Source organism: Dioscorea cayenensis, chromosome 14 (assembly GCF_009730915.1).
Source record: "Dioscorea cayenensis subsp. rotundata cultivar TDr96_F1 chromosome 14, TDr96_F1_v2_PseudoChromosome.rev07_lg8_w22 25.fasta, whole genome shotgun sequence".
Lineage (NCBI taxonomy): Eukaryota > Viridiplantae > Streptophyta > Magnoliopsida > Dioscoreales > Dioscoreaceae > Dioscorea > Dioscorea cayenensis.
Window position 1 is genome coordinate 17,837,067 of NC_052484.1, and position 24,417 is coordinate 17,861,483.

General features: G+C 30.7%; 3 protein-coding genes across 4 annotated transcripts; 1 reads left to right on the plus strand and 2 right to left on the minus strand.

Moving 5' to 3' along the window:
* Positions 1-91: 91 nt before the first annotated feature.
* On the minus strand, positions 92-1,117 carry LOC120276319 (acyl carrier protein 1, chloroplastic). The gene is made up of 4 exons (XM_039283043.1): positions 995-1,117; positions 618-716; positions 399-521; positions 92-307 (listed from the first exon to the last, which is right to left on the minus strand). Exons 1-4 carry the CDS (start codon positions 1,055-1,057, stop codon positions 173-175), a joined length of 420 nt encoding a protein of 139 aa, XP_039138977.1. The 5' UTR covers positions 1,058-1,117; the 3' UTR covers positions 92-172.
* A 1,121-nt stretch (positions 1,118-2,238) lies between these two features.
* LOC120275398 lies at positions 2,239-9,485 on the plus strand. The gene is made up of 4 exons (XM_039281954.1): positions 2,239-3,226; positions 3,311-3,361; positions 3,465-3,537; positions 9,199-9,485. The coding sequence occupies exons 1-4, from the start codon at positions 2,793-2,795 to the stop codon at positions 9,337-9,339; spliced, it is 699 nt and encodes a 232-aa protein (XP_039137888.1). The 5' UTR covers positions 2,239-2,792; the 3' UTR covers positions 9,340-9,485.
* Positions 9,486-21,593: 12,108 nt separating this feature from the next.
* LOC120275899 (transcription factor bHLH62-like) lies at positions 21,594-23,330 on the minus strand. Of its 2 annotated transcripts, none has more exons than XM_039282629.1 (7): positions 23,001-23,330; positions 22,802-22,921; positions 22,624-22,689; positions 22,469-22,537; positions 22,289-22,381; positions 22,095-22,196; positions 21,594-22,010 (listed from the first exon to the last, which is right to left on the minus strand). In XM_039282629.1, the coding sequence occupies exons 1-7, from the start codon at positions 23,247-23,249 to the stop codon at positions 21,945-21,947; spliced, it is 765 nt and encodes a 254-aa protein (XP_039138563.1). In that variant the 5' UTR covers positions 23,250-23,330; the 3' UTR covers positions 21,594-21,944. The 2 variants fall into 2 exon arrangements, with proteins under 2 accessions (XP_039138563.1, XP_039138562.1); XM_039282628.1 differs by having other exon boundaries at positions 22,802-22,930.
* Between the last annotated feature and the right edge of the window lie 1,087 nt (positions 23,331-24,417).

Consider the following 24,417-nt stretch of genomic DNA (forward strand, 5'->3'; position numbering starts at 1 on the left):
CAAACACCGAACAAACACAACAGAAACTCAAATCTCAATCAAATGCAGCAAAAACAAGACAAGGACAAAATGAATAAGAAGTCCAAATCACTAAAAAAACTCATCAAAATCAAAATTAAAATCAAAGTCAAAGATGAATTCAACAAATGCTGCCCATCAAATTGGTTCTGAATTAAGCTTCCTCAGTTTTTTTCTCAATGAGTTCTTGAACCAGGTCTGCTACTTCCTGAACAGTAGTGATGTTCTGTGAGCTGTCTTCTTCCACACTGATGTTGAATTCCTCTTCTATAGCCATCACTATCTCCACCTACAATCCATCAATGAGTTTGATTCAGCCTAAAAACTTAAGTTTATAGAAAGACTGACCGATATATATATATATATACACACACACTCACCGTATCGAGAGAATCGGCGCCGAAAGTGCTGAACTTGGACTCTGGAGTGACAGCAGTTTCACTAGGCAATGCTAATTGTTTCCTTACAATGCCACAAATTTTTTCTAGTGTCTCAGGTTTAGCCTGAAAGCAGTTATATTTACAGTTAAAAAAAAGATCGAATTTTGTAACATTTTACTGCAAATTAAGACAAAATAAGCAGGTGAAAAACAATAATACTGCGCAGCAAATGCTAAGGCATGAGGATTTCAATGAGGGAAACCCATTCTTTGGCATTCCAAATGACACTAACTTCACATTGCTGAACCTTCCATTTATCTGCATGCATGAAAAATAAAACAAAGTCTCTGTTCAATTTAAGAGGATTTATATGAAAAGTTAAACACTTTTGAACTGATGAATTACAGTTACAAACAAAAGTAAAGCTTTTTGTTTAACTTTGTGAAGGAATAAGCATTGAAGTTGAAAACCATTAAAGAATACAAAGTAAATACAGAGTGAACTTGATGGACAAACAAAACCAAAAACAAACTTTGGAGAGCAATATATTGTTTATTATAATCATAGAAATGCAGAGAGACAAAGAGAGAGTTTACCAGTTTGAAAGTGGGTCTGAATGAGGATGAGAAGTTAAGGATTGTAGAAGAGACAGTAGCCATTGAAGAACAGTGAAGCAAGAGAGTAGTAGGATATGAGATAAGGAGAGTTTAGAGCCAAAATGGATATGAGAGGAGGAAATTTGTGAAAAGGACCCTGTAAAATAATTAAATTACAGATGTAACCTTTGGACTTGTGTTTGGGAGTTGAGTTACAAAGTGGTGTGACTTTTATGTTATTTATTTATGACAAAATGAAGAAAATTTTATATTCTTATATATATATTTTTAATTTTATATTAGATAATTTTAATTCATTTTTTTTTTTTGAAATTGAAAGGAGGGACAGTAATTTATAATTTTTGGCATTTGAATAAATATAAGAAAATAAATTTATATGTCAATCTCACATTTTCATTTCTTCCATAAAGTGACACTTTTTATGTGATTAAGAAGTCTTTGGCGGTGATTTATATATTAAATAATATATATATATATAGGAATATGGTAATTATCATTATTAATTTTGAGGTAGTGTCATTGTTTTTTATTAGAACATGGGGAACATGGGGGGATAATAGTGATAATTAGATCCTATTTTATTTAATTAAATAAATCCCAATATATATCTACAAACTTAAATTGATGCTTTTGAGAAACCATTTTTGGTTTTTGTGTGGAGATAGATGATTAATTAAAAGAATAAAATTAAAAGAAAAATCTAGCTACTCATGTTTTCCTCTTACTCTTTTTAAAATATGAAAAATTAGAAAAATGAAAGGAACTATATATTTGAATGATGTGATTTTTTTTTATTAGTTTGTGGTGTGTCATGCATGAAATTATCATATTTATTTATTGATTGAAAAATGTGATTAACATGGGTGAATTTATAATAGAGATTAACCTTCATTTTCTTATTTAATAAATATCAACATAATATATAAAAATTTTTAAATAAATATGGACGTTAAAAATGTGAGAATTAGATTATAATTCCATTTTTACAATGGAGATCCTTTGCATCAGTGTGTCTAACACGTTTTCAAACTTAAACAATAAAAATCTCACAATCAAACTTTATATAGTGGGGTCAATGTCAGTTTGTGGATCAAATATTCTTTGAAAATAGCATTTAAACTTGAAAAACGAAATATGTCATAAATTATTTTTTTCTATTTATATAGCGAGAAAATTAATTAAAAAAATTAAAACAAAATTAGCTGCTTATCTTTTTCCCCTCTCTTAAAAATATAAAAAAATTAGAAATATCAAACGAACTACACCCCTGACCCTTGTACATATATATATATATATATATATACTCCTATATTTTACACAGTACTATGTACACCAATGCATCCTTAGCCAACCACCATCTTCTCTCTCTCTCTCTCTCCTTCTCCTCCTCTACATCTTCATCTCTTCTCCTTCCATAACCTTCAACATCTCCAAAAAGCTCTCAAAGAAACAAAATTAATGGTTAGCCATAAGATCCAAGAACACCACACACATATCTCCCCAACTCTTTCCTACTAGCAAACTAGTTGATCCTCCATAAAAAGCTGAGAGATCTTTAATCTTCTTTTATCCCCTTGATTCACATAAGTAGTGTTCTTCTCTCTTTCTCTAGACTTCAATCTTAATTCCCTTGCCTTCAATCCCTTCTTCATCTTCTTGCTTTATTACATACTCTGTGTGTGTGTGTGTGTATATATATATGTATATATGCTATAGCTCTTGAAACGGATAATATCGAAATTAAAGAAGGCAAAGTCTAAGAACTATAGCATGAAACATGGTTCCATCTCCAAACCTTCTCCTGCAGCACATCAAGAACCATGAGAACTATTCCAACCACTTCCACCGAGAGAAGCCTTTCCTGAGATCGATCCCGATGACCGATGAGATGGCAACCTCCCGAGAAGGCGAAGAAGAACTAAGACATGGCAAAGGACAAGTAAGAACTAGTTTTATTCAAGAAACTGACCGTGAAGATAAGAATTGGCTCCAATTGAGCATTGGTGGCTCTGCAAGTACTTCTTCTCAGCCTCCGAGAGCTCCCATGGGGTTCGGCTTCTTCTCGAATAATTCCATGATTAGTATGAGTTTACAAGATGATTACCGGGCTTCGAGGAGTTCCCGTGTATCGCTGGCTCATGTTAGAGTTGTTAGCCCTCCGAGAAGGCCTCCCGCCGGGCTGTGGTTCATTCTCCGGGCTTCGCAAACTCAGTGAGTTGTATATAGATGTATATCATGATAAAACTGCATGCATTGAAACCTAAATTTATAGATGGAGTGCAACTCATCATGCAGGAGGAGAGGACATTTGCTACCTCAGCTACCAAAGAGCTACCTAAGGATCAGGTATATATATATATATATGCATACCATTTGGGTTTCCTTCTTTTTAACTAATTAATTTGTTCCTAAAATTAAAAAAATGGTTGTTAATTTATTTGGTATTCAGAGATGGGAGCATGACAGTGAGATTGTTGATGAAGTACTTGGTTAGTAAACTTCAACTGGATCATGAATCAGAGGTACTTATATTTATTTATTTTTGAAATACTTAATGGAAGATCAATGCATAAGATCAAAAGGAGTGCATTTGCATGTGTTATTTAAGCTATGTGTGATGTATGTGTGTTGAAGTTGGTTGTTGGAACCATGAAATGAACTTGGGAACTAAAAGGAGCACTCTTATGTTTGATTTTAACTTATGGAAGAGCACATTCAGGTGGGAAGTTTGTGTCTAATGTGACATATCATTGCTTGCTATTGTTTTTTAGCTTCTTGATTAGCTTCTCACTTATGCCATTAGCTACCTTAATTGGTTAATTTGTTGCCATTTTTGTCATTAGCTTCTCATTTTGATCAAAAGGTAATTAATGAACATCATGAAAAAAGTATCAATGAACTTTGATATGGCAACCACTTTTCATGAGTAAACATTTGACGAAATTCTCTTTTGTATGAATGAATATGGTATACATAACTTTCAATCTTAAGTATAACATAGAAGAGAATTAAAAGTTGATTAAGTTATAATATAGAAACAAATGTTCTATTTAGTTGAACTTGAAATCAATTAAAATCATATTAAAATAGTTTGTAAATGAATAATAGACTGACAATGTGCACTTTTTTTATGAATATAAACAGATCTTAAACAGACTCTGAGCTGGATATATAGTATATATACAGTATGAGAATATTATAGAAATTCCGGGTGAACAGTGAATAGTTTGTAAAATTGGTTATTCATGCAACATGCATGCATTTCCCCCTAAATACTTTCATATTAATTAAGTTCTTCGTCTCCAGTTAAACTAAAACTTGTTTTTTAATAAGTTTTAGTTAAGATAGAAACCATATATACACACACACACTTGAGTAAATATGAAGGGAAACTTGTTTAAATTTTTAGAATAAGTGCATTGGTGATTTTCCAATCACTCTTTACTGTTTTAACTATAGAAATTTATGTTAATGAAATGGATTAAGATTTTTAATTATAATTTGAATAATAGTGTAGATTTAATGGAGAAATATTTGAGAAATGCTTTCTTGGGCACATGCCTTTTGCTCCCTTTTTGATTTTTCTCTATTCCATTCCATGATGTGATTGTCACTAGCTTTGACGTGTATCATCTGTGCAAAACAAAAGGATGACATTTAACATGTGTTTTAGCATAAGAGGCTTAATTATCTCCTTATCCACCACCCATTTATGGACTACTAATTGCATAATAACTAATGCATAAAATATATCGGTTTGAATCATAGCAATATGACTTTTTATTAGGATCATTAATCCTTGAACTTGTCAAGTAATTAATGCATATCAATGTTCAAAATGAAAGAGTAATTAAGTTAATTATCTTTTGAATATATATTCAGATGAGAACTAATTATTTTTCACTAATCATAGTATACTTTATTGCTAATAAAATAAATAATCATTGATGAACTGTTAACATGCAATTGTTTTTAATTATAAGGATTATTGGCTTGCACATCATTTCATTTGCTTTGATTAATCCATTCATGCAAATTATATTGTGTACTTAATTACAGTCAACTTTAGTGACATCTATTTAAGAATGCACTTTCAATCAAATACATTAATATTGTCAAAGATTATTATAGGTATATAACATTATATTGTTGTTAATTTTTATCTTGTAGTGCATGCTACTAGCTCTTACAACTAAATTAATTATTTTTGACATATATAACTAATCCTTGAGTTAAGGCATCCATATCTCTTGCTTGATATTGAAAGAACACAATCATTAAGCCTTAGATTACTATTTAATCAGTGTCTCACTAATGATCAATGTATAAACATATATATTTGTGAACTTTGGGAGCCTTAAGGAAAGGAGAAAGGACAAAAGGGTCTTAAGAACATTCTGTATGATTTATGGAATGGAGTGCATGGAGGACTTTGAAAACAAGATGTCATTAAGGGTGGACCAATTGTGGTACCACCATTTAGAACTTTGTTTAATAATGAACATGCTTTTGGGATTGTGACTATATTTTGAAAATAAAGAGGAGAATATTGACTTAATTTTTATTATACTATATTTATTTATTTATTTTAATTTTCGGATCCGGCCACTTTGTCTTGTGGGTACCATTGAAGCAAACGTGGAGGAGACTTGCATGAGATTAATTTGTGTTTGCATCATGGGATGTTAGGTCTATATATTATATAGACAGAGGGAGATATTTATTTGGTTATTAATTATTTTGCTAATTAATATAGTGAGTTAAGAGAGAGATTAATAAAATATGGGTAGACCATGATTGATTGGACAAAATAAATATATTAAGTTCATAAGAACCTACTTAATAAAAGTATACCAAGAATAATTATGGTAAGCATTCAACAAATAATAATAACAATAGTAAGAGCCTTGAACATTATCAAAAGAATTGGATAGTTAGTTGTATTATTCCTTATGTTTATTATATTACTCTTTTTAATTAATATGTATATAAATAGTGATTTATTAAGGTTTATGAGGAAGGAGGAAAAGGAGAGAGTGGTGCATATGGTTGGTGAGATACATCTCAGAGGATTAGGCCTATGATAGAAAAGGTAGCTAGGGTATTAATTAGTAAGACACCTAATTAACCAAAAAATATATTAGGAGATGTAAGTTAGAAATTAAAAGAGAGAGGTCTGCTTATTTTGGACAGAACAATATTGATGTCTTTTTTCTTTTTTTTTAAAGGAGCATAACATTGGTAGATGGATGCACATATTCAAAAAACAAGAATTAAAGCAAATGATTAACAATGGAAAGTATTAATTGTTGAGTTTTGCACAGCAAATGCTTCTTGATGTAAATAAAATAATTTTGGATACTAAATTGATCAATAAATGAAATCAACAGATTCTAAATATTAGAAGTCCATCAAATTCACCAACCTTCATAAGCTATCTTAGAAGGTCCATCCCTTAATTAGTGAAATAGTAACAAAATTGGAGAGCTCCTGCACAGTTGATCGATCCATGAGTTGGTTCTAGTTCTTTGGAATTAGCTCAAGCCTTAATATTTAAACTTGAACAACAGATTCTAAATATTGGTTATCTTATAAACAAATCTCTAGTTAGAGCAAAATTCTTTGTGATTTAGGACTTAATTAGCACAATCTGTGAAAGCATAATTAATTTTTAAATTCCACTCCTCGACTAAGATTAGAGCCTGCACTTTTAGTTCCACAGCTTGATTGATATTATTTAGCCCCACACCAGATAGCACACCATTGACATAAGTAATATCTTGCCTAATTAAATCACTCATCAAATTCCAAACTAGTTTTGTTTTAGGACAAGGATAGAAAAAATGATCAACATTTTTTTTTTCAATCCAAAAATACACTAAAGAATGAATAATGCTATTAGTCCCGAGAAAACTTCCTGAATTGGTGTCCCGAAGTTAACCCCGGAGATGGGGTTAGCATCCCCACCTCCAAAGTTATGAAACCCTCCCTTCTACGGGGTTAACTTCAGGACACCAATTCAGAAAATTTTCTCAAGATTAATAACATTACTCCAATAGAATATATGTCCAAAGTAGAGAGCATGCAAATGTATATATATAGATTTTAAGCTAAAAATGCATCAACACCCGTATAAAGAATTTAACACTAGACACAAGCATTTTTATTAGATGCATTAGTATTACCAAGGCTAAAATAGGAGAGTTTAGACAAAGCCAAAAATAAGCCTCAACTTTAATTTTCATGTCCCATCTAGCATTATTCACAAGATTTGATAATTCTATGCTGCTAACATTAAGGTATTTATTGAAAAACATTGCTTAAGGATCAGAGGTATTTCAGAGCACCAAAAGTCATCTAAGAAATATACATTATGAGAATTATGAGAACTAATCCATATATATGTGAGACCCGATGATATCAATTGTTGTACATATTGTTAAGACAGGGACCCATCACCCTAACTTCTCCATAACCGCAGTTACAGGGAAGGGTTGGTGGTGGTATATCAACTAGAGGGAAGCGTCTCCCACAGGTGATGTGGGACTATGGTCCTAAGCCACTGCGTCCCAACACCCCCTCTGGGCCCACAGCAGATGTGGGACCCAAGATCCTAGCCATAGCTCGATACCACGTATTAAGGCAGGGGACCCACGCACCCTAACCTCCATAACCCTGCATTCTGAGGGAAGGGTTGGTGGTGGTATATCAACTAGAGGGAAGCGTCTCACAGGCGATGTGGGACTATGGTCCTAAGCCACTGCGTCCCAACACCCCTCCGGGCCCACAGCAGATGTGGGACCCAAGATCCTAGCCATAGCTACGATACCATGTTAAGGCAGGGGACCCACCACCCCTAACTTCTCCATAACCGCGATTCTGAGGGAAGGGTTGGTGGTGAGTATATCAACTAGAGGGCGTCTCCCAGGCGATGTGGGACTATGGTCCCTAAAGCCCAGCTGCGTCCCCAACACATATAAATCCAAAGAACCGAGAGTAGGGAGGGAATTATAGTTTTACATGTTGAAGCAACCATGTTTCAATTTCTAAAAATTCACTTAAACTATATCCCATAATTAAGATAGTTAAAACTATTTTTCGCCATTAGAACAATTTTAGCAATTTTTAAATATCTGCAACTTCAATAGATTTCTTTTCTATTTTGTGTTATTTTGTGTTAGTGAAGTATATAATCATGTTAAATTGATAAAAAAAAATAATTATAAAATCACAAACAAATTAATAATATAAAAAAAACTTAGTATAAGATAACATGACAACCGTCTACACTTAAATAAATAATAAAAAAAAATACACCAACACTTCCATTGATTTTCCTAGCTTGCACTACAATTGAATCATAAGTTAAATTAGCTCAAAAATTCAAAGTGCACCAACACTTTGATTTTTTATTTTTATAAGAAAAACGGATAACTTGGTCTCAACTTTTCTTAATTTCACCTTATTAATAATTATTTTGAGCATATTTTATTTGTTTATATCACCGTGCAATGGAAAAAGGTACATATAATGCATGCTCATGTGGAAGTGAAATCCTAATTATGATAGGAGAAAGAAAAGGCAAAGTATTGGTGGTGGATGCCACTATGAGTCTCTATGATTAATATCATTAAAAGGTTGGTTGCTAATGGGAAAAAAAAGTAGGTTCTTCATTGAGAAATTTTATGGTGTATTATGACATAAGATTGACATCATATTGTTTGCGCAATTTAGTTCATGCTCAAACTCTTTTTATCATAGTTTTCATTAATTTTTAGATAACAATAATTAAAGGAAAAGTTACATATATAGTTCTAATGCTTACCTTTTTTTTAAAAAAAAAAATATATTCTTCTCAATTAATAAAGACACTCAAAGTATATATATAGATGCATCAATAGCAAATTAAGTAACATATAAAACAACTACATAAGATGTAGTATCATTATCTTAGAAGAGTTAATTAGGTATTAAGTTGATAATTAATGATCAACTAAGGCACAATTAAGTAAGTTGCTTGAATTGTAATTTACTCATGCATAATTGTCTTCACACCCTTCTTAATTTTATATAAAATAAAGAGAGAAAAAAAAAAGAAAAAAAAATTCACTTTAAGTCCCAATTATACCAATTACTCATGAACTTATATTATCATATATGTATTTATGTTGATGAAATTTCAGGTGCAAATCACTTGCAGAGGACAAGAGCTTCATCCCATCTTAACATTGCAACATGTGAGAGACCAAATATGGTGGCCATACATTCAAGATTCACTAGCCATTGATCATGTTATGACATTGCAATATAGTAGAAGAATGTAGACATTGATTTGGTGTCTTTGTTAAAATGTTCAAGTAGTACTAATTATAATTGCTTTGTGTTTGCTTTTCTTGGTTTTCTTGTTTTGATTCTTGATTTCCCTCATTGAGTTCATTTAGTATGTTATGTAATATCCAAAATTCTTTGTTTCGAATTTATGAGATGAAACAGATCACAGGGATGATCTTCATGCATGTATTTAGGTTCATATGAGGATGGATTAATGACTTTTATTTAGCGATGTTGTTTGTTATATGATATCGCCTTTTTGAATTTTTATTTATTTATTTATTAATAGAGTCCGATTCTAATTTATTCATAATATTTTGATTACTTTGAATATTTGTCTTTCGAATGATAGATTTGATATAAATAAAAAGAATATATACATAAATTTGTTGGACCAATTTAATAAATTTTAACAGCATCTCTTAATTTTTAAAGTACAATATAAGTTTTCTGTTTTCTTATTGTGTTATACTAGAATATCGAAATTAAAATTAGAGAGATTAAAAAAAAGCTTAAGTCATTACTTAAAAATAATCCTTTATATCATAGTGTTCATAATCCAATGGCATTAGTCCCAATATCGATTATAGATGGACACTGGCGATAATGAGTCCCTGATTATGAGTATGGGGTTGTAGCCCAAATTCTACGTTAATTATAAGGGTGAGGGCACACAAACCGGACTAGCAATTCTCGACATATGCGCACACCTCTGATTGTATTGCACTTGTCGTATATATTTGTAAAAAAACTAAACTAAAAATGCCTTCATATATGGAAGGGTTGATCATTAAACTGTAGTAGCACCCAATATTGTCCAATAAAATCAATATGCCTTCATATATGGGCTTATATATAGATGTCTTTTTGGTGCTAACCAAGAACACAACACTACATCAAATGTTGGCCACCAACCATATATATATCTTAAAAAAACAGGCAAACCCTTGCAACAAATTAAGACCATAATGCATGGCCTCATGACATTCAGAACATGACAATGAGAAATTTGATTTGTGAACTAAAGTTCTTTTATATAAATACAAACTCAAGGACAGTCTATTTATTATATAACTCATTGCATCATCATGCGTGTCTATAGGAACATTAATCCTTACAGTTACATTTATATATCTATCTTATTGTCCTTGCCATATAAAGAAATATATGAGAATGAGGATTATTTGCAGGTTTCGTGCATTGCTTGCCATCAGTGCCATGTCTAATTGTCGGTCATGGCCAACACCTTATTTATTTATATTAGCACGTGCATGATTTTTTTTAAAAAAAAATAAAATAAATTATAAACATAATTACTAGAGAACAGTTAAAAAAAATCCACTAACCATGAAAACAAAAAAAATTAAAAGGCAAACAAACAAACAATAATAACTTTAAAAGCAACAACAAACAAAAGAAAAAAAAAATAAGAAACGACACAGAAATTAAAAATATGGTAACAACCACTAACTAAATTAGGGACATGGCTGAGAGTAACATAACAGAGCTCGTTCTCTATTAAAATCAAACTTAAAAAAATATTTATTTATTTATTTATTTATAATGTGGGCAATTACTATTTTCTTTAGGGAAGATGGTCTAAAAACTTAATTAAGTGTTTGTGTGATCATATTTTTTGGTTTTTATTTTTTTTTTAAGGCACTTAATTAAACTGCTCATGCCAACAAGTCTTCTCTCTCTCACACACACACGCACTCTATATATATATATATATATATGAAAATTATTAATCAGTCAATCAATTCTCCAATATATTTTATTCATATTTTTCAATTATTTACTTTTGAATTTTTTTTAATTCTCACCATTTTGCTAATTTTTTATAATATTAAAAATATCTTTATTTTGTAAGTGCAAAATTTTTTTTATTGTACTTAAATTCAAGTGCGAATGTTTTTCTCATCGTACTTAAACATGAGTCCATAAATATAGATAAATTTGTTCTTTTTAAATTTGGTCACAAACATGCTTAAGACAGAGAAGGAACGGCCAAGTTCACCAACCTTCTCATTTGTTGGACCCAAATTTGCCACCGGTATAAATGTTAATGAGCAGAATTAGAAATAATTTTGTAATATTATATAAATTTATATTTAGAAAGAAATGATTTAAAAAAAGGAAAAATTATTGTTTACCCCTCATGAATTTCAAATATTCCCAAACAGCCGTTTCAAGTTTGGCAAACTCCGGACAACCCTTTCGTTATTGTTTAACTTTCCTTTTACCCCCTACCGTTTACTTCAAATGGGTCCATGTTGTGAAATCTCAATTTTGCCCTTGAAAATGGTGGGGAAAAAAACGCCCAATCACATCATGTCCAACCTTTATGTGGGGCTTTCTGCTTGCTTTCTGTTAGACAATGTTTAGAAGTTGCATTACATCTTCTTGTTCTTCTCCTCATTTGGTTTGTTCGATTGCAGTTCTACCGGTTTTGTAATACGATGAGAATTTCTTCTTTGCTATCACTTTGACCATTCTGCGGGAGGGAGGGAGTAACAGAATTTATAAACAATGCAGGTTTATTATGGAGAGTTTTTGTGCTATTGATAGATGTAAATCTATTTCAGAAAACGAGTCAGGGTGAAGTTTATCATACCCGATAGATATAAATCGGTTTGTCCAACAGAAAATGAAGTTGACTTCCAGCGGATTGGTCAAGTGCACTCCATCTTCAAATGCGCTGTAGTCGATTTTGTTGTCGAGACAGACGATGTGCCATTGTCGAATCCTACTGAAAACGAGTTCATTTTGTTGTAAAGTTCTTCTCATTTATATTTATCTAGTTGTATATGTTAAATACTGTTTAACTGTGCTAGTCTATGTTTAAATATATTACATCTTTGTTTAAGAATTGTCGTCTCCGTTTAAATTTGTCTTTATTTGTTTAACTATTCATATTAACATTTAAATATTGACCTAACGTGTAAACTCTTTAAGTCTCTGCGTAAAATATTGATCTTTTTCGCTTGAACTGAAGTGTTGGCATGTGGCAGATGACAAGTTTATGGTATCTCGTGCAGAAGAATTAATGAAGGCATTAAATTTTCTGAATTTTAACATAAATATCGGAAGACCCCTTCGTCGTGATCAGTCAAGCTCGGTCCACCGTGCGTTTCCCTTTTTTTCTCGGATCTGAAGCGTCAACCAGTCTTCACTCCATAAATGAGAAGGAAGAACCCTTCCCATGGACAACCCCTCCTCGTCGTCGTCCTCCTCCTCCTCCTCTGCTTCTTGTCCAGGATATTCGCTAGAGTCAGACCAAAATTTTAAGATCAACTATATCTTAAAGGATGTCTCATGATCCTTCTCATCTTGAGAATCAATCAGCCGTAATCACGCAACAAGTTAAACTATCTTTTCTTGGCCAAGTCGAAATTCCCGCGTAATTGCTTGAATGCGGAGAGCGGGCATTTCGACTTGGGCAAGAAAAGAAAGTTTTCACTCATTGCTTGATTGCGGAGGATTCTCCAGAGGAAGAAGATCATGAAACATCCTTTAAGACGGAGTTGATATTTATCACTTGAGAATTGTTCTCACTCTTTAAAAACTTTTCCTCGGTGTGCAAATATTATTTTCTCTGTTTAACTCTCAGGATCTTCGCTTAAGTCAGACCATGACACATCGATTAATAGACGTTTTTATCAATGTGTTTGCTTAACCTTTTTTAACTGTTTGTGTTCTACGTTGTGCAGGTTCAAGTTGATGTGCATGTTATGCAACCGCTGTGAGCATTAGAAGGTACAGATATTTGGTGAGGAAAACCGAAATCTTAATAGACGAATGAGGGTCGACTCGCAAGTGTCCGAGGTCCGAGAAGACGTTGTAAATGTTATAAATGTTGTAAATGTTTTATTTTAAATGAAACAAACTTATATGAGTGTGAACTTCTGATATTTAATCAGAGACCATTGTAAATGTTTAAATATTTTAAATAAAACAAACTTATTTGAGTGTCAACTTGTGATATTTAAACAGAGACATAGTAAAAACATTTTCATAAACAAAAAAGGGCATTGTAAACAAAACAAAATGTTAAACAAAATCGATTTACTCTTTAAACAATGACAACGGTGTTTAAGCAAATACATAAAGATGTTTAAACAGTGACATGATAATTTAAACACTATATACAATTGTTTAAAAAGAGACTCATGATAGGGTGAGAACTTTCCTTCGCACGATGACAATATGGCTTCTATCGTCCCTAGCTTTCTTCCCGAAGCATCTCCCTTGCACTCGAGCTGCCGCTTGCGGGTCTTTGATTCTCCATCGGGCACTTGTGCGTAGCTTGTGCCCATGCATATCGTCCTAGGGTAGGTAACTCATCGACATAGTCAACTCTCCAGTTCGGATCCAAGCAGGACGTGTTTTGGAAGAGGATTGTACCCAGGAGGTTTTGAAAAAATATCGTATGTTTTGGAAAAATATCCATCTTTAACGCGATGTTAGTGAAAGCATTAATTTTAAACAATAACATATATTTTAAAACAGTTAAATCACTATATTTAAACGATTTACATATTGGTTTAAACGATATAGAAATTATTTAAACAGATAACCGTTAGTTTAAACATTATATGTAATGGTTTAAACATAAAAAGCTTGACGTTTAAACAGAGACTCATGATAAGGTGAGAACTTTCCTTCGAACGATGACAATATGGTTTCCTCGAGACAATGGTGGAAACCGGAGGCCAACTTCCAGACAAGGATGCCCGGCCGAAAGTAGGAGAACAACATCGAGCGCGCACGGAAGAGGGCGCCCTCTCATCCTGCCTTCGAGCAAGTGGTTCCGGAGCAATAGCATCCATCCATCGGATGACAAGTTGTTAAACGCTAAATAATATGTTTAAACATTAAAGACTTCTATTAAACATTGTTCATGATTTATGACATCTTTTCCTTCGAGCGATGACAAGCTGGTTTCTATCGTCGCTTGCTTCCGGTAAGTACTTTCACCGTAGCACAACATCCTTGGGATCTTGCCGAAACGGACTTTCTTTCCGGTTTCGGTCAGCTCGTAAAACCAGATGTTAAGCACGACCGAGCAACCCTTAATATACCCTGTGTTGGTCTTCTTCCCCGCGCATATATCTTGCACTCGAGCGACTGCTTGTGGAATGTCCTCCAGAAGCAACTTGTGCGTTCCCTGCGCCCATGCGTATCGACCCATGGCGGGTAGATCATCGACATAATCAACGATCCAGTTCGGAACCAAGCATGATGTATTTGGGAAGAGGACTGTACCCATGAGGTACACCATCAGGAGTTTGACAAAATTATCTTCTTCTCCCCTCTGTCGAACAAGTTGCACCAGAATGCTCTTGATGGAGTCTCTGTGTCTCTCGTATGTTTTCGATAGATACCGCCCTTCGAACGCTGACCTGGTTTTTTTCTTCTGAAAGACGACTGCGTCGCCATCGCAACGCAGACCAAGAACGAGGGCCACATCTTGAGGTCTGAAACTCAGCAGGCTTTCCCCGATCCTGAATTTATTGGTGCGACCATCGTACCTTTGCAAAAGAGAATCAAGAAGGGCCCTCTCTTGGTATATAGCTTCCAGCTCAGTGAACGCTGCAAACGGTGTCCTTCGAATAATCTCCCAGTGTCGAGGGGTCATGTTATCTTTCAATTCAGCCAAGGTCTCCACTACCGGTGTTAAGTAGCATCGCCCATTAACTAGGTTGACCACCATAATCACTAGCCTGTGACAATGACAACACATTCAGCAGTATTCACAAATTTTTAAGTGGGAAATGAAAAGTTTTAAACGGTAACATGTCAATTTTTAAACAGAGATATCATTTGTTAAATGGAGACGTAGTTTGTTAAAAAAAGACAACAATAGTTAAGTGGTGACATATTTTTTTAAACCACAACTCATATCTTAAATGGAGACCTCATTTGTAAAACTACAACCATATCAAATGAAAGGGGAAACGTACATTATAAACATTACACAAATCATAACAATCAAAAAACTAATTCGATCGTGTAGGCAGACAAAAATGTAAAACAAAACAAAACCCTAGCCGAGAAATCTCCGTGCAGACTAACAAAACCCTAGCCGATAAATCCCCCTGTAAGCTTCAATGTCTTCCAATAAAAAAGAACCACAAAACAAAATCGAAAAATCTTTCTTTGTAACAGAATAGTTAACATAAAACCATAATCACAACTTCTTCAATACCTTAGATTGCGAACTGATGAAATGTCGAATACTTGAGCGGGACTTCTCCTTTGAGACACCGGTGGAAAGGGAAAACCTGAAATTATAGAGGATGTTCCGACAGAGACAAAAGGGAAAAAGCTGAAGAGACGAATTGATAAAAATCAAGTATACGGCTCCAGTAAAGTTAACTCTTGGGATTACCCTAACCCCCACTTCCTCTCTAACCGCCGAAATGATGGCAATGCCACGACTTCCCATGCACGGGCAATTTCATCCATAAAATTTAAAAATCACTCCGTTAACCACCGTTACATGCTTTGGGGGTTTGGAAGAGAATGAAATTAAAAGGAAGGGGTTTTTAGGGATTCCCAAATTAAGGGGGTGTTTTTGAAAATATTGTAAACTTTGGGTTTTTTTTGGCAATTACCACTTTAACAAATAGGATTTTCTTTTTGAGATGTGAACCGAAAATGTAAGAAATCTTTTAGATACTTTTCTCTGTCTATATAATATATGTGTGTGTGTATATATATAGAAGATTATAAGAAATAATCAATGGAAAATATGTTCATGATCATTAACGTTTACTTGAATCTTTTTGAAAGAAAAACTAATAATGTAAAAGAAAAAATCCTGAGTATAATTAACTTTTGGGAAATATTAAATTTAAATGAGAATTGAAATTTGAATTTTTCATGAATAATTTATTTTGATTTTTTTAATATATATATATATATGTATGTATGTATATATATATTATTTTTAAAAAATTAATTTTTTTTAGTTCCTTCGTTTTTTATTATAGTAACTTTAGGATGCAGTTGTACAAAAATACATCCTCATGTTTTTTTTAAGTGGATAAACCACTCAACGATATCATTAAATACAAAAAAACATGATCATGTATTTTAAATATAAAAAGTATGAAGAGTTATTATTGGAAAAATAAAAAAACAAGTAAGAAGAAAAGTATGATTTATAGAGTTTCATTCAACTCCTAGACATGAAAATAAATTATGTACTTTTAAATATAAAAATAAATTTAAAAATTATGAACATTGACGTTTTAATTCACACACACACAAATATGCTTTTGCGCAATATATATACATAATTCTATACATTGACAAATTTATATTAGTATACGCAACTCTCCCTAAATAATATTCATTTTTCACATATAATTTGAAGATTATAGTTAATTGTGTTATTGTAATTTTGATTAAAAAAATAAAAGATAATTTGAGAAATGAAAAATAGAAAAAATAAATGAATAAATTGGGGTTGATGGACTCCTATTATATGTTTAGGGGAACCATTACTTACACATTTTCATACCTCCATTTGATGATGGAGGTGGATAGATGTAAATTATCCATTTTACTCTTCACAATATATTAATATATTAAATAAATATAAATATATTAATATTAAAATAATTAATATTTAATTATAAAAATCATATAACAATTATATTAAATAAATATTTATACTTAATATAAATGTATTACTATTAAAATAATTAATATTTAATCATAAAAATCATATAACAATTATATTAAATAAAAATTTATATTTAATATAAATATATTATTATTAAAATAATTAATATCTAATTATAATATTATATTAAATAAATATTTATTTCAAATATAAGTCATGAAATAATTAATAAGTAATTTAAATAATTAATTATAATAATTAAAATTTATTTAAAATATTTTATAAACAATAAAATTTATTTCTTTATATTAAGGGCATAAAAGTAATTTTATATTATATCTTTTCATTATTTTTTTAATTCCTAATAAATTACTCTTCTATTTTTCTCATTCTCAATAAATTACCTCTTTAATCAAACATATTTTTCATTACCATCCCTCTACACATTTCTTTCTCCCTCTTCATTATTTTATTTCTCCTCATTTCATTACATCTCCTCATTTCATTACAGTAATCAAAATACTACCTAGTGCATTCTTAATCCATTTTAAATATATTTAAAATTCTTAAGAAAACACAAGCGATGACTGGTCTAGTGGCACCTTTATAATTTGCAAAAAAAAAAGGGTAATTGTTAAAAAAAATCAAAAGGAAGAAATCAATTACACACAATTACAAATAATAAATACAATAAATAAGCAGACAACTAATCTCATTAAAAAATAAATTTGCAAATATTCTTTGAAATTGCAAACTCAACAATAAGTTTTCATTAGTCTATTTCATTGTCATTCCAAATAAAAAAAACATATACAAGTCAAGGGGTCGTTTGGCTCGTTTCTGTTTTTTCGTTTTTTTTGTTTTGTTTTTGCTTTGTTTTTTGTTTTATTTTTAATTTTTTGAAAACAAAAATATGTTTGGATACACTAACTGTTATGTATTTTAAAAACTGAAAAACAAGAACACGTTTGTTTAGCTTAAAATTATTATGACGTTTATTAATATTATTATTATTTTTTTTAATTCATATTTTCAATTTTTTTATAATATTTTATTTTTTATATTTGTTTGATTTATTATATTATTAAATAAAATTACATAGATTGTTGTTGTATGGGTAAAAATATCTCATAAAAATTGTACTATTTGGAACTAAAAATATTTTGGGGTTTGCCTTAAAAAATTTAATATATATATATATATTCAAATAGATCTATCAGATTTAAAAAAAAAATAATAAGTAGAAAGGAGAGGCAATATAGAGACATATTCATAATTTTTTTAAAATCAAGTAAAAGTCAATAGTTCAAACAATAGATTTTCATAAATATTTTTTCGATATATATATGCATGTATTTTATAAGTTATATCCTAGTTTATAAAAAGAAAGTGTCAAATAATAATTTTCACAAATACTTTTTAAAAATATAATTTTTATACTATATAAACTAATTTGTAAATATCAAGCCCAAATAATAAATTTTTGTAAATAATTTTCTTAAAAATATATTTTTTTTAAATTATTAGTATTAATTTGTAATAAAATTGATATTTTTTAAAAATAAAATTAAAAATAAAAAAATTAAAAATTAAAAGAAGAGAGAGAGAAGAGTAGAAGATGAAGGGTTTCATGTTGGGAGAGAGAGATTTGAAAAAGTTTCCAAAAAAAAAATTGAAAATATAAAAAAGTTGTTTTCTGTTTTTTTTAAAATTAATATGAATATTGTTGCTAAAATTTTTTAAAACAAAAACAAGATGTCAAACATGTTTTTTGAGTTTTGTTTCCAAAACATAAAACTGAAAACAAAAAACAAAAATTGACAACAATATTAAACACCCCTAAGTCAACGTTAAATTAACTCATATTAAAACTCAAAAATTATTTTTACAAATAACAAGTGAAATAAAATTAAAAGTGAAGGTTAGGAGCTAATCTTTAGTCAAAATTTTGGCGGGTAGTGAGTCATAAAAGAAATTGCTTTCTGAGTAATGTATACTTTTCCATTTTCATCATCCTCTTTCATTTTCATTAGCATTATTAAGCCTCTGATTGTTGAATTGCACTAATAGTACTATATATATATATATATGCCAGCCTTCATGAACTCCTTTGTCATGTCTCCTATTTTGATCTATTCACAGCTTTCTATTTCAACTCCCTCTATTTATTACCATTATTATCAATGAAAGATACATTGAGCTAATCATCAATACATATGCATGTGAGTGATCATGCTACATTAAATCTAAAACCATATTACATATATGGAGTATATATATATGTTCTATCTTGATGGAATACATATATTTTATCTTCATAATAATTTGAAATTAAATATACTTAAATAACTATTGGTCATGCATTATCATTAATTTGAATCCTATGCTAATTCTAATTGGTATTTTGGATGGTTAACTCTAAAAATTTAAAATGGAGTTAGTCTTTTGATGGAAATGATTATATATAGATCAAGACCAGGATCCTGATTTATCATTCTAGTAAATAGCCAGCTCAGTCATATCAATAGAAGAGAGCGAGATATATTGGAAGAGTATCTTGTCGAATTTGTTATAGAATGATCAACTGTAAGTGATCTTGCTTCAGCTGCTAATTAAATATTTAATTAATATAGTATATTAGATGTCCTACCCTATTTATTCTAACTATATATATATAATTAATATAGACTGAGAAACATGTGTACACTAATATATACATGCATGGGAGCAAGTAAAATAAATCAAAATGTGCATGAAGCCTTTGAAGATGAGAATGAAATTGGAAGCCCTTTGTTAGACAGCTGTGGGATGTAAGATTGAAAGGTACTCTAGCTAAATATTGAAGTTAGCTTTAATTTGACAGATATATATGCATGACTCAATGAGGACAAAATGCTGCATTAATTTGTACACATATTCATGACTCAATAGTGACAAGATGTTACATTAAAATATATTTACGCGTGTGCTTAATGATATTTAATCTCTCAAGATCACTGTGGATTAGTTTAAGTCATTGTCATGCCAACTTAGTTCAGTGTGACTCTATTAGGTGTCATTGAAAACTCAATTTAAATCACACGTAGAATTTGAATATTAATTAAATGTAAGAGTTGTAAAGCTTCTATACATATAAATATATATGAGATTAAGTTTTTTGGGGCGTTCATAGGAACGTCCCATTTTTAAAAAATGAAAGAGAGAGTGAGTTAAAGAGAGACACTGAGAGCAAAAATGGGTAGAGAGAGAAACCAACAATAGCTCAATAATAACTCAACATTTGTAGTATTATACCTGAGTGTACAGATATATGAAATAAAAACAGTACTGTCATGGGAAGGATTTAAATTCTTGCTCTCCTTTAACACTATTGTGTTATACCATTGGGCTATCCAATGGTTGACTATATATATAACAAATGGTTTTTATTAAAAAAATTAATTTAATTTACGTAATTACTGTTTATTGTATATATATATATATATATATGAAAACAACACCTATGGCATGCAGCAATTTTGATGTTTCAATTCCAGCTACCAATTAATGGCCATCTATTGCTAAAATGATGATTAAAATAATTGCATGTATTAATTAAAAATATTAAACTAACTGAAATTAATTAATTATGCACAGGATCAAAATTGTTACTTGTTATGTATATTATTCATAGATTATTATTAATTAGAGTCAGATATAATGTTTTTCCTTTTTCTTTTTGTTGAAGTTCAATAGCATAACTATGGAAATAAGTTCATTTTTTGACATTGATTTACTCTGTTTTTATTTTATTTTTATTTTTATTTTTTAATTTTACCATATGTTAGTTATCACATCTATATAGTTTATATATTTTACAAGTTTATGATGTTAAAAAAAAATCATAATTAAGTAAATTCGGGTTCTAAAGCAATTTCCACATTGATGATGTATATGATTAAATTTAATTTGGACTAAAATCTATTGAAAAACAATGGATAGATTCAAATCATATATATATATATATATTGAAAATCAATGGGCTTGTAGCCCAGCGGTATCTCGAGTCCTCTCATTGGGAGAGACGCGAGTCGCCCTACCTAAAAAAAAAAAATCTATTTAGTTTATTTCATTTTTTAAGTTTCAAAGTAATTTCAATAATGATAGTGATTTAGTTTGTAAAATCTATTTAATAGAACTCTTAAGTCATATCTAAATAGATGCAGTCTAATCACTTAAATTCAGTTCTGAAAATTCTTAGTTATTTTCTACCAACTTATAAATCTCTCCATTATCATCACAAATCCCTCAAAAATTTATAATTGAAAAAGAAAATCACATAAGTTGCAATGTAATCTTTTTTGAATATAGCAAGATAAAAGCGTAACACTACTAATTATACTTATATTTAATATACACATAGAGGTGTTTTGTTTTACTTTTCATTTTTTAAAACAAAATTTTAGTTTTTTTAGTACTTCAATATATATATTACAAAAATAAAAATTAAAAGATAGAGTGGTGGGTAATAGTTAAATACATGGGTACATAACAACTCAAGCACATATCATTAGATCTTTTACCCAAGAAGGAAGCAGACATCCCAAAAAACCAACTCTCAAACTTGAGTACTTCAGCCACAATGGTAACAACTTATAACTAACAGTAAAAGTATATATATAACATAAAAAATTACATAGAAAGATGCCTTTCAAAACTCATAAAACTAAAATGGAAGTGACATTGAAACACAACTGCATTGGCTAGTCACATCAGCCTCCATACAGTACAACATTATAGGGGCCCCTTCCATCTCTCCCCTTCTCTCTCCCTCTAAAACAAGATGCTGAACATTGCCTTGGATTTTGTGCAAGAATCCATACACCATATTATGGTATTTATTTGTCCTTGTCTTCAACATTAATTCTCAACTTGTTTCATTCTTCAAATTAAGCAAGCAAGAAGAGCACTGAAATCTTCTTCTTAGTTGAGAGAGCACATATTGTTCACTAACACTCCACCCATTTGCATCATATAGCCACCATTATCCTGCAAAATGATAAATATACATTTATATATAAATATAGCTATACATATATAGATGATATTAATAATATGTTTAGATATGAAAACCTGCAGATCAAGGAAGGCAGTGGGACACTGAATCATTCTGTAGCTGTTTGTTGTGTCTTGAAAAGCTGTGGGTTGTGTGTGATTGGGTTGGTGCACCAGTAACTTGCATTTAATGGCAATGAAACTCATCAGCAAGATGAAAGACAAAGATGAAATTAAGTTAATTAATCCAGTTTAATTGATCAGTTAATTACCTCTTCATGATGAGTGATCATATAGCTTGCATATGGATCCATATTGAAGTTGTTCATGGGGTTCATTGTTGCTATTAACTTCATGGAGAGAAACTGATCATTGTTTAAACAAGCCATTAGAATCACATAATTATATATATGTTTCATTATATGTAATTAATTGATTTAAGTTTAACTGACCTCAACTTGATGCTGCAAGGACTGAACATAGTTAATGATTTCATCCAACATGAGAGCTTTACCAATGACCTACAAAAAATGGAACAAACTTTTTATCTAAGAGGAAGAAGATGCATTGATGAAATGGTATGATCATAATGATAACATTAATGCACCTTATCACAACCAGGAACAAGGCCTTGGAGAAGCTTCATCCTCTCACTTATCTTTTCCCTTCTCACCTAGAAATATAATTAATTAGCCATGCAACAACTTCATTAGTTTTGTGAATAAATTAATGAATGATATTAATTTGAGCTGAATGATATATATATATATATATATATATATTACTCTTTCTGCAAGGCTGTGGCTGTCTGTTGCTTGACCTCTCCTTGCTCTCACATGAACAAAGCCTTCTTGATCATTAGCTTTAGCCTTCTTCTGATGATCTCCTTCCTTGTAATTAGCCTCCTTAATGTCCTAACACAACAAGTTAAATTAACCAAAATAGAGAGTGATCAAAGTCAAATATATATATATATATATACACCTCAGGGAGAGAGTTGAAACAAGAAGTAGTATCATCTATGTGTTTTCTCTTCTTCTTCTTCTTCTTCTTGTCCTTGATGATCTTGTTCTCCATGGAGGCATTAATGGTGGTGGTGGTGGTGCTATCAAAGGAAATACAATTAGTGTCATTGGTTGTTCCATTAATGAGGTCTAGAAAGGAGGATGTAGTGTTGTTACTAGTGATCTCTCCATTGAGAATGTTAATGGGGTTGTAAGAGAAGGTTGCCATTTTGGAAGAAAGGTAAAAAAGAGAGATCTAAAGAGAGCAAGAAAGAGAGAGATATTGAGAACAATGAGAAAGAGAGAAGAAATTAAATACTTTATCAAAGTGTCATGCCTTGTGGCAGGCCTCACTTGGGTTTATATAAAAGTGGAAATAAATGATATGTGTTCATCTCTATGACCTTTGACCTACTTAATTTTGACACTAATAAGAATTATTTGGCATATTAATTTGTAAGTGTACTTACTAGAAGTTTTTAAAAATAACTTCTAATTAATGTTTTTTTTTAAATTATGAACTAGATATCTAACATTAGTGTCTTTTCATTTTATATGTTTAAATAAAAATTTTTTTTGGGAGATGGTTTTTAAAGTTATATATATATAATGAAATGTGGACTCCACATTTTAGAGTCAAACATAGATGTGGAGTAAATACCTCAAAACACCAGTGTCCTTACTCTATATAAGTTGAAATTTGAACCCATATCTTTAGCAGTACATATACATTTTACATATAAGACCTGGAAGAAATGATTGACAATATATATATATATATAGTATTCAGATAGTTTTGATAACAAAATATAATGAATCAAAAAAATTTTTTTGAATTGGTGAAAAAAATATATTAAAATGCTTGTTTCCTAAATCATTTAATATTTTAGCTTCTTTTAAACCACGTTTGTTATTAATGTTATTTTTCATGCATTTCAATACAAAAATCTAGTTTATAAAAAAAAACATTGTGTTTTGTCACTTATTATTATTATTATTATTATTAGTTTGGCTACGTCCTATTTTACTTTGATTGCACAATAGCTTATGACTTTATGAATATATATGTATACATAAATACAAAGGCCAGCTAGAAATCTATTATCATCTATAGGCTTTAAAACAAAGTCATAAAGTCTACAAAATGGCAGTACAAAATAAACACAAAAAAGGAGACATATCCTTCACAAAGGAAAGCAACTAAAGCTGCAAAGGGATCCGGGTCTATATAGTTAGATGATTAGATTGGACCCTACCCAACCAACCCGGTCTACATGGTTAGATCGGATCAATTAGTAGTACAAACCCATTTCTAGGTTTCAGGCTTGATTTCAACCTATCACGCAAGAGGACTTGGTTCACGGGCTAGACTTAGACACACTAATACGTACGTCACT